The sequence below is a fragment of the Ovis canadensis genome, chromosome 9, assembly GCF_042477335.2.
Source record: "Ovis canadensis isolate MfBH-ARS-UI-01 breed Bighorn chromosome 9, ARS-UI_OviCan_v2, whole genome shotgun sequence".
NCBI lineage: Eukaryota > Metazoa > Chordata > Mammalia > Artiodactyla > Bovidae > Ovis > Ovis canadensis.
In genome coordinates, this window is record NC_091253.1 from 48,051,319 (window position 1) to 48,070,322 (window position 19,004).

The following is a 19,004-nucleotide window of genomic DNA, read 5'->3' on the forward strand; positions in this document are numbered from 1 at the left end:
CTGGCTCCAGCAACATTCCTTTAAAAATACATAGCAGGATGTGTGCTCTCCAATTTGAATATTAAATGAGAGTAAAATACAATTAAATTAAGTTTGAAACAGAGATATTATGTTGGCACCATGAGTCAACATAAAGGGGAAGAACAGGTGGTAATACACCATAATAACACTTTTGGATATTTTGCTGAAATTCTCTTGATGCCCAAAACGTGCACTCTAGGTGGGCATGTGCGCTTTGCGGGCAATTCCGGCAAACTGTCAGAGAGGGGCTGCCACGTGGAGCACGGCAGGCCCAGCTGATGCAGTATGTCCCTTCTATAAGCGAGGCATCTGCTCTCACTCACTAAACCCTCTCCCTGCTTGTCCCTGGGGTGGACTTGCACCCGTATATGTCAAAACCACCCTTTTTTACATACTCTGTGGTTTCACTATCTTTATTAAGCCAGATCATCTTTTAAGAGGAAAGAATAAGCTATGCTGAACCCCTGTCAAGTCAAAGGAACAGAAGGCATGGGGACAAACTATCTCAAGTGACTCAAACTGATCCCAGTACCTTGTTTTGGTAATGGTGCTTGAGTGTTAAAATACTAACTTCTCTATAAGAGAAAAAGTTATTTCTATTAATATATCTCCCTAAGTAATCTTAGAATATTTTTTTAAACAACTGCATTTTGATTATGGAATTGCTTTATAATACTCAGTGAGTTAAACAGGGTCTGTGCTATGCTAAGTTGCTTCAGTTGTGTCCAGCTCTTTGCAACGCCATGGACAATGGTCTGCAAGGCTCCTCTGTCCACAGGGCTCTCCAGGCAAGAATACTGAAGTGGGTTCCCATTCTCTCCCCCAGGGGAGCTTCCCAACCCAGGGATCGACATCACATCTCTCAGGTCTCCTGCATTGGCAGGTGGTTTCTCTACCATTAAGGCCACCTGGGAAGCCGCCAAGTAGGGTCAGCTATTATATAATCTCATCTTTTATTTATAAAACACATTTGTCAACCCCCCAACTATTTCTATTAAGAGAGAACCCAAAGAAAGACTCATTACAAGTTACCTATAAAATTGGAAACAAAAGAAAAAGAGGAAAGTGTTTTGCTATCACAATATACAATTAAAAAGCCTTAAGTATTATGTCATAATTGTGATCCTACTTCCATTGGAAAGGCTCAGAGCTGAGTTTGAAAGGCAGAATGGGAGAATGGGAGTCATTTCTCTTTTTATCACAACACTGGAGAATAGTGACTTTCATATTCTTTGGGTCTGTAAAGACCTTACCTGGTCAGACCAAAAACGTGGAATATTATCTCAGTGTTCCCCTCTTGCTATAATAAAAATAAAAGGCCGTATTATAATAGAATTAGTGGGGAAATCCTGAAGCTTTATATTTGTTGCCTTGAGGAACTACTCAGTTTTCATCCTAAGAACATTATTCTTTTCCCCTAGAAACATGAGAACAGGCACTGACCTTGAATTGATAATGTAAAGGATTTGATCGTGGGCTAGGAAAGAGCTGTGTAGACCTCCCTCATTTAAGTTCCTCTAGTAAATGAGGGAAGTAATTAGGAAAAGATATCCAAGGTTAGAAAAACAGACAAGAGGAGTCAGATTGGTGGTAGTGCTGGCGACTGAAGTTTCTTGACATAAAACCAAAGGAGCGCATGTCAGCCTTTGAGCAGCATCCCCAGCTCACTGCCGGGTTGCAGAAGGGATCACTAATGTCCTCTGATCACAAGTTGCCATCACAGTCACTAGGGAAGGCAACCACCTTCTGGATGTCTCTTCTGGGAAATTCTATCTCACAAAGCAAGAGTTTATAGCACTGAAGCCTGGGCCCTATCCACGACTACACACAGGGGCTGTCTGAGCAGGGAGAGAGGTTATGTCCTGGTGCCCAGGCCATGGGTAGAGCAGGACAGGGGTGGGGCTGGGGTTCCTGGTGGAGGTGCACTCAGTTTCTCAATCCATGAATAAGCCCCTGTGTAGAATTCCACCGTGCGTCTCCAACATCAGTGGGGAACCACACTTTGGCTTTGGGACTGTGACAGCAAACTGATCCAAGTTAGGAGAGAAACCGGCTCTGAAGTCTCAAAAAACTGTATTAGGTTTTCAGTGGAATCACAAAATACAATGTCAACCACTCTATTTGTGAGGGTATTTTACAGTGCAGGAGACCCGGGTTCGATCCCTGGGTTGGGAAGATCCCCTGGAGAAGGAAATGGCAACCCACTCCAGTACTCTTGCCTGGAAAATTCCATGGACTGAGGAGCTTGGTAGTCTACAGTCCATGGGATCGCAGAGAGTCAGACACAACTGAGTGGCTTCAGTTTAATCTCACACACAGAGAACATTTCCGTGGTATGGTTTCCATCCTCAGAGATGACTCTTGTAGCAGAGCTCCACGCAGCAGGCCCTATGAAGCCCTTAGCTGGGAGTGGCAATCTTGAAAAGGATATAATGTGTAGAGATTTCAGACTGTACAGGACAGCTTTGACTTATAGTAAAGGGGGGTTGGAGAGAATTGGAAGAGTAGGTTTAGCTAATGTTCTGTTAGCAGCTGGTTTTACCATTACAGCTATAATTGTTTTTATAAACTGGTTAGAAAAGAACTGTAGGTTGAATGATAAGTTCTAGTCATGGTGTGTAGTAGACAAATCAGTCAACGAATAGGACTCTATCTTATTCTCTGCTCTCCTCCCAGTGTCTAGAAAAGTGCCTGGGGCACACAGTAAACACTCAATAAATCTTTGTCGAATGGATGAGTGACTGAATTTAACTGGCCCCATTTCATAACCTGCGAAATTCAGAAAACAGCATCTATGAATACTGCGCTGAACAAACGAAATAAATCATGTAAAACTGTTGTTAAAATATCAAACACAATATACTTTGTAGATGCTGACAGATACTACGATATTTAGGCTCTTAGAGATGTACGCAGGTTTGAGATGTTCTCTTTCTTACTTACTTCCCTGGACCTGAGGAGGAGAGATAAAAGTCTTTGTTAAGAATCCAATATGGGACTAACCCATCATGAATGCACTTCAGCATTCTGTAGCATCTAAAGCTGCATCCACTTCATCCACATCCAGTGACTGAACTTTAATAATAATGCTTGTCTAATTTTTCCTTCATGATAATGAAATTCTAGATGGTGCAATCTAGTCCTGGCAATCTAGAAATCTGGGATCAATACTGCTTCTTTGTTGAAGTGGATTCTGTCTATACATGGGCTTCCCTGGTGGCTCAGACAGCCTGAGAACTTGCCTACAATGTAGGAGGCCCGGGTTTGATCCCTGGGTTGGGAAGCCTCTGGAGAAGGAAATGGCTACCCACGCCAGTATTCTTGCCTGGAGAACTCCATGGACAGAAGAGCCTGGCAGGCTACATTCCACGGAATCCCAAAGAGATGGATAAGACTCTTTCCACAATTCCCATCCTCCTTAAGGCCTTCTGGATGACTTACACTGTGGCTGAGATACAAAGTGTCTCTCACGCCCCTGCTCCCCACCAGTGTGGTCCTCAGTCACACCATGGCAATCCACAAGAGGAGAAAATAATCAGGTATCTGGGCCCATTTAATACAGCCTCGCAATATGGTACAAGAGGGATTGAATAACATACTCCAGTGGTCTTTAGGGAATGGCTAAGGGTAGAGATCCTTAAATTCGAGGTTCATTTAGCAAAGAGCAAAGAGAGTTTTGATGACAAAAGAGTAAATACTAAGTGCTGAAGAGAGGTGTGGACAGTTCTCAAAATGCCTTTAGTGTTTTTTTTTTTTTCTGTCTAGGATCACATTGGCAGCGTTAAGGAATGAGGTAATCCTGGCTTGGATATGTAGAAGCCCTTCCAAAAGTAACTACAGCATATAAACTTTGAAACAAAGGAACTAAGATGCTATTTATAACAGCAGTAAAGGAATGTAAAACCTTGTCAGAGTCCCCTGAAGTCTGGTTCTGGTGGGGCACATTCTCAGCCTTAGTTCTAGCATCCGAGGAATTCACCCAATGACCAGGCTTCCCAGGTGGTGCTAGTGGTAAAGAACTTTCCTGCCAGTGCTGGAGACATAAGAGATATAGGTTCGATCCCTGGGTCAGGAAGATACCCCTGGAGGAGGGAATGGCAACTGACTCCAGTATTCTTGTCTGGAGACTCTCATGGACAGAAGAGCCTGGCAGGCTACAGTCTGCAGGGTCATAAAGAGTCGGACATGACTGGAGCTACTACACACACACACACACACACACACACCAGCACACACCCAACAACCTCAGAAGCCATTTCTTTAGGATGCACACACTTTCTCAAATCATGTTGAATCATCCATTTTGTATCTTTTCTTACCTGTTTTTGCTCTTCACCCAAACCATCCCACATGGAAGCCACAATTTTAGAAACTTCACCAAAGGTAGCATTTGGATTTTGGCCCTTGATGGCAGCCTGAGTATCACGGAAGAATAACGCATAGGCAGACACTGGCTTCTGTGGCTCATTAGGGTCCTTCTTCTTCTTCTTTTTGGGGGTTTTTGGTTTTTTCCCCATGTCAGAGGCAGGTCGTTTCTCTCCACCATTGATCTGAAATAAAACAAAATCTGAATTATAGAAGAACTAAACGAATTTAGGGGCAGATGATATTGCTCTTCCTTGAAACTTACGCAGGTATACTCACCCATACATATCACACAAACACAGATCAGTGAGGGCCACTGGCTCTAAGGGCCACTTGGTTTTGTTTTTTCTGTTTTTCAAGTAAAACTTATTTCATGTAATTTTCATATTCATCTCTTCTAGCCTAATTTACATAGCTTTAACACAACCTTATTGATTCTCTTTGTAATACTATTGTACTGTTAGATATTATACCCTAACTCTCTCAGCTTTTCCTTTTTCTCTTGCAGGAACTGAATGACGAGCAGCACTGTGAGAGTCAGCAGGAGATTCCTCCTGTAGTAACCCCACTGTATGAACAATCCAACCTGTTTTCTTTTGGGGAGTTTATCCTTTTCTTCCTAATTGCGATTTTTTTTGACTAGGCTGGGTTTTCCCACTGTGGGCTTTTCTCTAGCTGTGGCGAGTGGGGGCCCCCTCCAGTTGTGATGTGAGGGCTTCTCACTATGGTGGCTTCTTTGGTGGGAAGCAAGGGCTCTTGGGCGTGTGAGCCTCAGTGGTTGTGGCTCCCGAAGGCCCCAGAGCACAGGCTCAGGACTTGTGGCCCACCGGCTCAGCTGCTCTGGAGCCTGTGGGATCCTCCTGGCCCAGGGGTTGAATCCGTGTCTCTTGCATCGGCAGGCAGACTTTCCATCACTGAGCCACCAAGGATACCCCTAATCATGATTTTTAAATGATAGTGGCAACATATCCAATGAATAAAGTTGAGTGGCTCCTGGTGTTGCACTTAGTCTGTGGAATGCTGCTGGGAAATCTTAGTAATGTTCGTGGCTTAGAATGGCATAATCGAGACCCTAGTTCAGTGCTGTCCAACAGAACTTTCTGCTAAGGGGGTAAAGTTCTAAAATCTGTGCTATTCAATATAGTTGCCACTAGCGACACATAACTAATGAGCATACGAAATGCAGCCAGCAGGAATAAGAAACAAAATTTTAAATTTTATACAATTTTAATTGCTTTAAATTTAAATAGCTAAATGTGGCTAGTGGTTACCATATTGGAGAGCGCATCTCTGGAAACTAGACTCTCAAATCTAGACATTTCTAGCACAGCTTTAACACTCAGTTTAAGGAAAGACTGCATTTCTTCCCATTGTCCTTGAGTATGAATATTTGGATAATCTAAATTGTTATGTTATTGTGATGCAAGTGGGAAAAAAATACTATGTATTTTAGACATCTGCATTTGAACTTGGATATTAACTAGTTAATATGTGATGTCACTTTATCAACATCTATAGAATGAGACGTCTGGGCTGCAATTCTTTCTAGTTCTAGAATTATATGAGTCTACATGAGTACTGAGTAGTGCTGTCTCCGGAGGAAGCCTCTTTCCACCTGCCTCTCCCACCAGCACAACGGCCCCCATGTACTGTCCCCTGATGAAGTCACCATTATCAGGGAGGTTCTGCACCATCACTTCTATTGCTGTGATGGCTGTTGCTTTTCTCTTCTTGGCAACATGCAATATGTATCTTATTCAGATAAATTGCCAGGCAAGGTAACCTGTGTGAAATAACAGCCACCATTGGATACCAAGTACGAGCTCCTGAGAGGCTGGTGGATGTAACATCAGAAGATCCACACTCACGTCCTCTGTTACTACGTTTAGCTGTGAAATCTTGGCAAGTTACGTCATTTTTCTGGGCCTCCATTTCCTCTACTGCAAACCCGTTGCAGTGCCATTGTGTGATTACTGAGATGATATACACATAATATGGTCAAAATTTTAAAGTGGTATTCAGATGTTAATTATGACACAGTAATAAGTTTTTACTGAATGAATGGAAAGAAATGACCTTAACACTAATTTGTGATGCCATATGGTCATGGCTTAAAAGATATGCCCTGAGAACCAGAGACAGGAAAAACAAACAAACAAAAAGCTAAGCGAATTCTTTGTCTTTGTCTTTAGTTAGAAAGCTATCAAATAGATTATTGTTTTGAAACTGTCAGCTGAAGCAGATAAACAACCCTTTGGGGACAGGAGGCTCTGAACCTAGTAGACAGACTGACATAGATCAACACTAGAAGGTGACTTCTCCAGGAAGGGTTTCAGGTGATCCTGTGAGATGACTGGTCCTCAGGTTAATGAGCCAAAGGACAAGAATGCTGAGACTGGACTGAGTGGATACTGGGCAAACTGGGGTAACGGCTCTAAACTAAACATGTAGGTAAATATGACCTCAATGCTCATTCTTAATGGCTGAATGTTAGAATCACCTGGGAAACTTTTAAATAATAGCCTTGTGTCCAGGCTTTAGCTCTATACTGATTAAATCCCAGAGTCTAGGGGCTGGAGACACTGGCCTTAGTCACCCTTAACTCTGCTCCTCCAACCGCCTTTTGATACTTTAGACATGCAACAAACAAACAAGCAAACCTTCTCTTTGCCCCACGGTTGCACAGAGCCACAGCTTTCTTCTCATCACAGTCAGGCTCCTCCACATGGTTATGCTGACTGTAGGCAACTCCTGCGCCTTTCCATCACTTAGGCTCTCAAAAAGGTCACCAAGGACCACAGAGCTAAATCCAGGGGACTTTTCAGTCTTCCCCTGACTTGATTTCTCACTGTGAGTGTCCTGTCTCTTCCAAAGTTCACAGTCTTTGGATTTTATGCCCACCTTGCTGTCCTCACTGTTTCTAGAATCATTTTTAGGCCCATCCAACTCTACCTGACCACTAAATGGTAGTGTACCTGACTTTTTTTTTTTGCTGTAGACTGTCTTCTCATGTGAATTTGTATTTAGGGAATCTCTTAAGATGCAGAGTTTCCAGTAACAATTGTGGGTGGATGAGTGTCAAGTTCATTTCCTCTGAATTTTGAATGCATAAAAACCATTGCTATTTGACATCTTTATCTTCTTTGTATGCTTTATAATTTCCAAATTTTCTAAATAACTATTTCTATATTAAAAACAATAAAATATCAAGAAGAGAAATAAAAAGGATTCAAGAAAGACCACAATGAAGAATGCTAAAAGTGAAGGGATGACATTGGAGGTCATACTTCATCAAGGATGGGAATATGTAGACAATGGGAACAGTGTATGGAAATAAATGCTTATCCACATGGAATATTTACCTGGACTCCCTATAAATTTTAACAGAAAAAGTTTCAATTTTTAGGATTTCAGATCTGACACACTGAAATCTCCATGACTGCAGATTATATCAATCTTTGCAGAAAATAATCAAATGTCAGTTATATAGAGAAATTTCCTATGACTCACTGTAAATGTTTTTATTAAAAGATTTCCCCTGAATAATTTAAATTGTTTCCCTATTCCACTGTCTAAAATTGTGTTTGAACAACTGATCTTTACGCTTCCTTACTTAAAAAAAATTTTTTTTTTACTGAAGGATGATTGCTTTACAGAATTTTGCTGTTTTTAGTCAAACCTCAACTTGAATTAGCCATAGGTATACATATATCCCCTCCCTTTTGAACCTCCCTCCCATCTCCCTCCTCATCCTACCCCTCTAGGTTGATACAGAGCCCCTGTCTGAGTTTCCTGAGCCATGCAAGAATTCCCATTGGCTATCTATTTTACATATGGCAATGTAAGTTTCCATGTTACTCTTTTCATATATTTAATGCTCTCCTCCTCTCTTCCCATGTCCATAAGTCTATTCTCTATGTCTGTTTCTCTACTGCTGCCCTGCAAATAAATTCTTCCATACTATTTTCCTAGATTATGTGTGTTAGAATACGATATTCATCTTTCTCTTTCTGACTCACTTCACTCTGTATAATAGGTTCTAGGTTCATCCACCTCATCAGAACTGACTCAAATGCATTCCTTTTTATGGATGAGTAATATTCCATTCTGTATATGTACAACTTCTTTATCCATTCATCTGTCAATGGACATCTATATTGCTTCCATGTTCTAGCTATTGTAAATAGTGCTGCAATGAACAATGGGATACATGTGTCTTTTTCAGTTTTGGTTTCCTTGAGGTATATGCCTAGGAGTGGGATTGCTGTGTCATATGGTGGCTTTATTCCTAGTTTTTTAAGGCATCTCCATACTGTCTTCCATAGTGGCTGTGTCAATTTACATTCCCAGCAACAGTGCAAGAATGTTCCCTTTTCTCCAGCATTTATTGTTCGTAGACTCTCTAGCATTTATTGTTTGTAGACTTTTTGATGATGGCCATTCTGACTGGTGTGAGGTGATACCTTATTGTGGTTTTGATTTCATTTCTCTAATAATAAGCGATGTTGAGCATCTTTTCATGTGTTTGTTAGCCATCTGTATGTCTTCTTTGGAGAAATGTCTGTTTAGGTCTTTTTCCCACTTTTTGATTGGGTTGTTTGTTTTCCTAGCATTGAGTTGTATGAGCTGCTTGTATACTTCAGAAATCTTTGTTAATTGTTTCATTTGCTATTATTTTCTCCCATTCTTAGGGGTGTGTTTTCACCTTGCTTATAGCTTCCTTTGCTGTGCAAAACTTTTAAGTTTAATCAAGTTCCACTTGTTTACTTTTGTTTTTATTTCCCTTACTCTAGGAGGTGGGTCATAGAGGATTTTGCTTTGATTTATGTCATCGAGTATTGTGCCTATGTTATCCTCTAAGAGTTCCATAGTTTCTGGTCTTACATTTAGGTCTTTAATCCATTTTGAGTTTATCTCTGTGTATGGTGTTAGGAAGTGTTCTAATTTCACTTTTATATGTAGCTGTCCAGTTTTCCCAGCACCATTTATTGAAGAGGCTGTCTTACTTACTTTTTAAATCAGTATTTGGATGACATGGGGCATGTTTCAGATCTGCTGGATTCATGTGACACCCATGGTAGCAAGAAGGACAGTTAACCTACTACTGGAAAACGTGGCCCTCCTTTCTAGGGAGTCTCTGCAGAAGCCGGAGCACCGGCTATGGCCAGTGAGAAGCTCTAAGTATCAAGCATACAGAAACCACAAGCTACTGTTTTGACACAATACATATAACTGTTTTGATAGCAACCCTATAGGAATCTCTAAACAAGTCCATGCAGCCAATCAATTTGGTTGGCTTTCTGGAGGCTTCCCCTATTTTTCTGGCTTATCTTTATTAACAGGGTTAGCCAGATGCAGTCTTCTCCTTTAGGAGAAACAAGCATCTTATGATTTCTGCCTCCCTATTTTCAAGGCTTAGCAGACACCATTTATGTATTATGGAGGGTCACCCTGAGGCTTCACCTGTGTATCTGACAGTGTACCTGAGAGGCACCAAGCTTGAAGCTGGGGTGTTATCCCCCATTATGGCCAGACTACTGGCCAATTTCATAGCATTACATCAGCTTTATCTCTGCGATTCCTGAAAGTGAGAGCATGTTGATATACTGTCCTTTTATTTATTTATTAAAAAAATTTTTTTACACTCTCCTTTTAAATACTCATGGTTAATCTTAGGCTGAATTATCTGTCATGCAAGAAAATTGGCATCTGAGTGAACTAATCTACAGGGCACACATAAAATATTTATTTCTTAAGATTCACTGCCTTTTCTTCAGTAATTCAACTAGCTCACTAAAATGATATTCTTAGATCATAATATTCTGACCACTTGTAAAACTGCCCTCATAGAGCCAAACTATGGCTTAAAATAGCGCCCTTCCACCAAAAGCTGTGGTAAGAGGAAAACACAAAAATAAAAATTATGTATGAAATAATTTTAAGAAATAAAATATGCTTTGAAGGGAATCATTGTTATATTGCTCAGTGTTCCTTGCATAGAGGCTTACTGGATATGTACAATGTCTGCTTTTAGAAAGCAATATAACAGGATACAAATCCCCTGCTGTGGCTGGCTGTCTAATGCATCCACACATGTGGGCAGTGCTGTATGAAGTGAAAAGGCTGTCTGCCACGTGAGCCCTGGCCATTACCACCTGATGTGGTGGGGGGGTCTGAACACTGGGCATTACCACCTAATTGTGGGGGTCTTATTTTTTACTTTGCATTTGACTTGTGTTTGGGAAGGTACAGAAGTGAGCTGTTATAAAGTCTGTATAATGAACTGGGAATTTGTCAGGCCTACTTTCTGGCTGTAGTTTCATCACGTATTTAAAAACCACATGATCATTTCTCGTATACAAAACCTCCCCAAAGAAAGATATGCTGCTATAATTTAGATCCACTTACATGCCAGGAATGGATTGCATTTTGAAAGACACCTAGCCTTTCTGACCATCAACTATTTGGAATGAACACAATGATGATAAATATGATTGTGGTGAGAAAATGAGCTAAATGGATTTGTAATATGTCCCTGGACCTTAATTTTGAGTATTGTCTGAATGGATGAAAGTTTATAATTTTATGGCCTAATTTTCCCGCAGACACTGACTACTGTAGTCTAGAGCAGTACTATCTCATGGAATCTTCTAGGAAGATGGAAACGTTCTCTGTACTGTCTGTCTGAAGGTAGGCACTAGCCACGTGTGACAATGGAGTATGCTAAGCTAGAGCAAGTGAGGAACTAGATTTTCAAATTTAATTTTAATTAGATTTAAATGTACATGGTCACACAGGACTTGTGGCTACTATAAGGACTGTACAGGATCGTGTATAGGACACTGTTTTAGAGTATAACATTTCTAGAGTTACTTGGGTTCTAAGATTAGAAGAGGTAAAATTTAATTCCAATGTCATGATCTTGACAATACAGATGGACCATAGAATGCAAAAATATAAAGTCTCCACAATGACAAGCACATTGAGAGTAGGAACAAGGCCCTGTTAATCTTTCCAAACTCACAGCATCAGTACGGAGTCTACATGCAGCGGATCACCACGTTCCCACCTGCATTCTACAGTAGTGGGCAAAGGCTTACAGTGGCAAGGAAAAGGACATCTGAAACGTATACAACAGTTGTTTGAAAATCATAGCAACTAAGAATATGTCTGGACTTAGGCCTTACCTGTAATCCTTATTACCATGGACTTTTTCATGCTCTATTAAAGCTCCCATGAAAAAATAAATACAGACACAAATGCATAGACATACTGCTCTCACAGTAGCTTTACAAAGATATCTGTGCTCCCTGTATTAACTTTTAGACTGATACCTATTTCCCAAATCCCTGGGGGTGTCTTTATGCTTTTGGTAATCCACCTCCAGTCATGTCTTATTGCTTAATTAAAGTGATGTATTTAACTTATTTATCACAATAAAACAATAATTTTCCACTTTAAAAAAGCAATGTGTTAATGGTGTTACTTAGATAGCACTTCTTAAGAATACAGAGTAGAGGAGTTAAGACTCAAGGAAAGAGAATCACTGATATTGAAACGTCCCTGGAGAAGTTGGAAACGTCTATAAGCATATTTAAAATAAACTGCCGCGGTCCCAAAGCCTTTAATGGAGCCGGGAGAGCTGTTTAATGCACACTATCTTGCAGTAATCGCTGTAGTTTAAAATAGATTTTAATCAAGCACCATCTGCATAATAGGCTGAACAAACAACATAGAACTCCACTTATAACTCTTATCATATAAAGTAAATATTATAAAATCTTTGCCATAGAAACAGGGCATATTACAGCACTTTTTGTGATGGTACTGTAACTGAAAAATTCTGCTACTTAAATTCATTCTCTCCTTTCTTTCTAAACTATCCCATCTAAAATCCCCTTACGAGAATAAATTCAAATAAGCATGGAAAGTAAGTCATCTAGTTACTGTGAAATCAGTAAGGCTTTAATACCTCTTTCATTTTACAATTGGGTTTATTATTATCATTAATAATAACTAATTCAATGACTCAAAACATCAGTTACAGAAAACCATATATAAAGTGTTATACTCTTGAGATGATTCACAAGCAGAGGGCATTGTATAGGTTTCATAGTTTGTAAAACGGATTCATTTTTAGGGATCTTTGATTCTGCCAAAGATAACTAAGTATTGTTTCAGGATGACTTTAGCAAAAACACTCAGCGGCCTTATATAAGGTAAGAAATTTGGGCTACTGTCCAGCAAAATCACTTTAAAGTGAAGAAAAGATTTGACAATATTTCTTACCTTATATAAGGCCACTGACTGTTTTTGCTAAAGTCATCCTGAAACAATACTTAGTTATCTTTGGCAGAATCAAAGATCCCCCAAAATGAATCTGTTTTACAAACTATTACATACACCTGTTCGGAGAAGGCAGTGGCAACCCACTCCAGTACTCTTGCCTGCAAAATCCCATGGACTGAGGAGCCTGGTGGGCTGCAGTCCATGGGGTCGCTAAGAGTCCGGCACGACTGAGCGACTTCACTTTCACTTTTCACTTTCATGCACTGGAGAAGGAAATGGCAACCCACTTCAGTGTTCTTGCCTGGAGAATCCCAGGGACGGCGGAGCCTGATGGGCTGCCGTCTATGGGGTCGCACAGAATTGGACACGACTGAAGCGACTTAGTAGCAGCAGCAGCACATACACCTGTTAGTTATGTTTATCAGTTTTGTTAGATTCATTTGGTCTTTTCTAAATTTACCTATCTAGGGTGATACATTTATTTATTATTTTAGGTTAAAATTTTCTCTTGCCTCACAGAGAATGCACAAGCTGTTGATACACAGTTCCCATGAATAAAATGCCAGGTAGGCACCTGTGTGTAGCCTCAGTTTAGTTCAGGTGCTCAGCAGTGTCCTACTCTTTGATTCAAAGGACTGCAGCATGCCAGGCTTCCGTGTCCGTCACCAGCTCCCGGAGCTTGCTCACTTGAACTTTATTCCATGACTTAATCAAGGTATTCCCAGTTATCTAGAGTATGAATCATCTAACAACATTTACACCCAGGAAACATCACATTGTAGTATAATCTAGCTACTTAAATGGATTTAGGAGCTGTTATTTGGAATTGGGTACTAACTGGTTGCTTGACTGAATTTCACTATTTTCCCCAAAACTACCTGCTAATAAGCTCACTCTTAACCACTGGGATACTTTATTTCTGATAAATGAATACATATTAGTTGCTCGGATCTAAGAAATTCTTAAAAGTATCATACATATTACATCATGTGAAGTGTTCAACAATTGTGTAATAAATACAGTTCAATGTGGGAAATACCAGGCTTTTGAAACTCAATTTTAAATATTCTGTCCTAATGCTAGACAATGTGGCTTGACATTTGGTTCCAATACTGCCTGATTTTACTTGACTTCTGTCTGCCTACCATTTTTACTTTATTCTAGGAATCGTCTAGCCTTCAGAACTATAGTAAATAAAAAGTACTTTTTTAAGGCTTATTTAATTGATCCTCTAGCGACACCCTATTTTCTTTGAGGAAAAAAAAAACCCTTCTCTTTCTGTTCGTATGTTAATGCATACTAGATGAACTATCAACTTAGTAAGAAACTCTGAAAAGCAAAAACAAGCAAATGTAAGAACCCAGAGAAGCAAGCAGAGTACTAAGGCCAACTTTTGTCTTGAAGACAGCTGCTGAACCTGGTGAAATTGAGTCAAAGATATAGCAGATAGAGGATGAAGCCCATGACTGACCAAAAAAAGTGGGATGTTTAACAGGAGAGTTCCTATTATAAGTCAGGACTGAAAAGAATTAGACTTTCTGAGCAGGGTGAAATAAAATGATTTGCCTGGCATGTTCCCTCCCAATACCTGCAAGGATGATTCTGAAGGCAAGGGGAAGAATATCTTTTGTGATAATTCACAAACAGAAGACAGCATTTGTGAAGATTTATACCCTGAACGCATATGACTCTAGTGATCTGAAAAACTTTTAAGCCAAAAGTGGCTCTAGATTGTAATGGTCCAAGTCACTTGGCAGAAGCAAACACAAACCATCTTTAGAGGAGTCCACTTTCAAACCAGGTCGAATAGAATTCTCATAAAGTTCTAAAGAATATCAGCTCTTATTCCAAAAGCAAAAAAGCAGAATGAATCAAGGCATTAAAACCAAGGGCCAGTGGCAACAATAGACAACAGACTCAGACCCCCAAAGGCTTCACAGATTGGAATTAACAAATGCTTAAAGAACAAAAGAGATTAAATCCATGGATAAAGAGTAAGCAACTAAAAAAAAAAAAAAAATCCAAACAGATTTGAGAAAGAACCAAATAAAACTAGAGACATAAAATAATTGAAATTAAAACCCCAATATATGAGCATTAATTTCAGATTTGATACAGCTTAAAGTTGAATTATGAACAGAGAAATTGATATAAGTAAATTAATCAGAATACAATGGATTAAGACATCTTCAAAAGATAATGGAGAATCACCATCAATCTAAAATTATTTTTCCTAGTTAAAGTACTTTTTAAGGTAATCTTGTTCCCAATAGATCATCATGAGAGAAAATTTCACAGACATAGGGAAAATGCTGTCAGATGAAAAAAAATTTTTACATGTGAATAAATCTATAGAAAAAAGACTGTAAAAACAAAAATAGCATTTTATGAAGTTCATAAAATTACATTTAATTTAAAGATAATTTATAATTTAAATTATAATCAAGATAAACAATAGCAATAACTGCTCCAGTATAAATTGAAAGAAGGGTATTTAGAGTTAAACTAATTTATGAAGGGTAAAGATATTGATCAATGTTAGGCTTCCATGCATTTTTATGTCAATTTTAGACTTTCACGCATTTTTAAGAGTAGTTACTAAATAAAGAGAAAGATTATAAAATTTAATTTCCAATCTTAAAACGGGAAATATTGAAATGAGAAAAGTAAGATCAATCTTAAGGAAGGTAAGAAAGAGAAAAAGAAACATAGACATATGTGAGACAAATAGAAAGCAACATACTTAAATGGAGAAATTGACTCAAGTATTTTAGCATTTATTCAATATGTGAATGTATGTAAATGAGGTCAGTGTCATTTTTTTTTTTGACATGATACAGGCATGGTTTTATATATAGAAATAAACATAATAGTCAAGAAACATAATTAAAACCAAAAAAATTACATCACTTTTGTCATTAAAAGTCAGTTTCACTTGAAAGTAAAAACTTAACTATATACCACTGACAAGAAACACATACAATCCTTTCAGCAGAGAAGCTGAAAGTAAAAGGATGGAAAAATATATATTGTGATTCTTAGCCCATAATTCCCTTAAACGGAAAACTGTGCTAAAAACACTGCTGAAATGCCAGATACTTTAAGTGTCTTAAAGTGTCTGTTGTGTTACACATACTGGATTACAGGCTTAGAACCATAAGCTACCCAAGTTTATATTTTTCTGATGTTTGACTGTATGTCTAGTTTATGACTTCAGGCTGTCAACACAGCTCCATAGCAATCAGGGCCATGGGGAGTGTTTATAAGGTGATAATTTATTTTACTGATGTATTTACAATATTTCTGTCTGTCAAAACAAAGTTATTTCATTTACTTGTTCAATTAGATAAACTGGAATTAATATGCAATCGCTTAAGAGAGCACAAAGTGTTAAGAGGGAAGGTTTAAATGCTTCTTTTTCAGGTGTGAGACTAAATACTCTTTTTTAGTTCTCTTATTAGAAATTATTTAAGTGATCCTTTTGACTAAACAGTACTTCACATTTAACGGGAGCTGTAGCAGTACAACAGTCCTCATAAACCCTTCTCATACATAAAGGAAAATTCCGATTTAATTGGCAGTGATGAAGAAAGCTTGAACACTTTCATTGGAGGAATTTTTAAAATCATTTAATAAAAATAAGTTGAAAATGGGCAGGGGAATTCTGAACTGGAGAGAAGGTGAAGGACAGTGTGTATAGCTGGAATGGGAAGATAGCTTTTGAGATGGAAAATGCACTTAAACTAGGCATGAACTTGAGAGTATTTGTGTAGATAAAAAGTCACCTTAATGAAGGCATTCTTGAGAAACCCACCTTCACATCATAGCTTATTCAAGAATATACCACTATAGAATATTCCACTACATAACGTTCACATGCTCATTAGTAATGAGCTATAAATTACTCTGAGATGTGGAAGTTAAATGATTGGTTAGGATACTCACTGGCAAAGTTTCACACCTGCCTGGAAACTCATTACATACAAATTCATACCTTAGCAAAAGTATAGGATATGGACCTGATATGTCAATAGAAAACGGCGGAATCTATCAATATTAATTCTATGAACTTCTGATTTCTACTCAGTGTGCTACACATACAAATTTCCTGAAATGTAAACAATGAATACTGATAAAGATCTAATCCAGATGCACAAATTGATCCTTCCTATGAGTAGAACATTAATTTTTTCCCCTTGCAATGTAGTACATATCACCTACATTAAGAAATTTAACTTGAATCACCATCCATGCATAATCCGACACCTAAATCACTGACCACAAACAGATTCTTGGTGTTCACATTTAGATCCTGGTGCTCACTGGCTGGAGATACCATTAGAAAAACACACATTTTCTTAAAAATTTATTTTGCCCTTGAAGTGATCAGCCAAAGACCAGGCTTTCACAAGCCCGATACATTATTCAAGTCCTATCAGTTAGCCTCCTTCTCTTTTTCTTTCCCTCATGAGAGGATGGCTCACTGACAGGGAGAGACCATGGGGTAGAGGGGATCAGCATGGGTGCTCATATCTAGCTGTGTAGCTGCTCTAAAACATATCAGGCATTTGTTTTCATCAGGGATGGCAGACAGCAGTCATGGAAATGAATGTTATGAAAGAAGAAATTTATACTCACACAAACCCAGAAACAGGAGGCCCAGCATGCCACACAGGGTCGTCAAGAGGCAGAGATGGGAGAGGGCAGGGAAAGGCCAGAGTCCTTATTGCGGTTTGGGGGGAAAGGAAGGGGCCGAGTCAGCTCAGGACAGGAAGGTCTGAACAGTTTTCCAAGGGCTCTGCTCTAGAGGTGTTCCCTAGTTGTCCATAGCAGGTCCTCTGGGGAGATGTGCCGGGGGTATTGGTATGGTATGTAACAGTCTGATGAAGGAGATGACTTGGGTGTGGCTCTGGTTGTATGGTATGTCTATCAAAGATGTGCTCCAGGGGAGTCATTCACTATCTCTAGGAATTAGCTACCCTGGTGGTGCTTTGAGGATTAAGGCCCTAAATGTTAGAGCTTCAAGAATACTGAAAATAATAAAATGTCAACATAGCAGCCTTGTCTTTTGACATCAGGCTGAATAAATCTATGTGTCACTATTTGGATTGTTAAAAGATTAGTGTAGCTGCTGCTGCTGCTAAATCACTTCAGTTGTGTCTGACTCTGTGCGATCCCATAGACAGCAGCCTACAAGGCTCCCCTGTCCCTGGGATCCTCCAGGCAAGAACACTGGAGTGGGCTGCCATTTCCTTCTCCAATGCATGAAAATGAAAAGTGAAAGTGAAGTCGCTCAGTTGTGTCCAACTCTTAGCGACCCCATGGACTGCAGCCTACCAGGCTCCTCTGCCCATGGGATTTTCCAGGCCAGAGTACTGGAGTGGGTCACCATTGCCTTCTCCAGTGTAGCTAGCAATTGTTAAGTTAACTGTATAGATCAGAATCCCATGGTATTGCCTTTTGTTTCCCCAAAACAAAATTCTCACAAAGTGAAAAGAAACAAAAGACTGACCCAAGTGGCAATTCATTAGTGACACTGAAACTTAGGAGGAATATGAAGCATGCATGTAGCTGCCAGTGCTTTTCACAGTAACCAGGGACAAGAGTCCTTGAGGGGTCAAGTTTGACAGATGCTTGACTGATGTGATGCTTTAGTCAATTAAGTCATGTCTGACTCTTTTGAGACCCCACGGACTGTAGCCCACCAGTCTCCTCTGTCCATGGGATTTTCCAGGCAAAGATTCTGGAGTTGGTTGCCATTTCCTTTTTCAGGGGATTGTCCCAACCCAGGGATTGAACCCTCTTCTCCTGAATTGCAGGTGGATTCTCTACTACTGTGCTACCAGCAAACCCTGACTGACTGATAACCAAGGCAATAAAAAGATGATTTTGGTCTTCTTGACTGAGAGTATACTTGGTTATGAAACAATCATTTGACAAAGGTGCCTTGAATACTTTAAAGAGCTAACTACTTTTGTAGCTAATTTTCCAAAAATAAGGACAACAAAGACCCATCTTCATACAAATAACTTAAGGTCATGCAGACGGACAATCACAACGGCCTGGGGTTAACAAAAGATAAGTAAAGAAGCACCCAGGCTCCTTTCTCCGGAAGGGCATCACTTAGTACTTCTGACCCTTCTTTTCTTCATCCTAAATATGACATGTTTGGATCAGATGATCTCAGAGATTTCTCTAACCATCACACACACACAGACCCAATATTATATCCCGGGGATACTGCCTTTTTAAAATAAAGTAGTTAAATTGAAAGATAGTTTTGAATGAGCAGTGAAATAAGCCTGACTGGATATTGAGTCTTAGATGTT

The 19,004-nt window shown here is 39.4% G+C and overlaps 1 protein-coding gene across 2 annotated transcripts in view; it reads right to left on the reverse strand.

Moving 5' to 3' along the window:
* TOX (thymocyte selection associated high mobility group box) overlaps positions 1–19,004 on the reverse strand; it is a 308,791-nt gene that overhangs the window by 38,327 nt on the left and 251,460 nt on the right. For both annotated transcript variants that reach the window (XM_069600073.1, XM_069600074.1), the window contains exon 5: positions 4,341–4,571. In XM_069600073.1, coding sequence (XP_069456174.1) covers positions 4,341–4,571 — 231 coding nt within the window. The remainder of the gene's footprint in view (positions 1–4,340; positions 4,572–19,004) is intronic.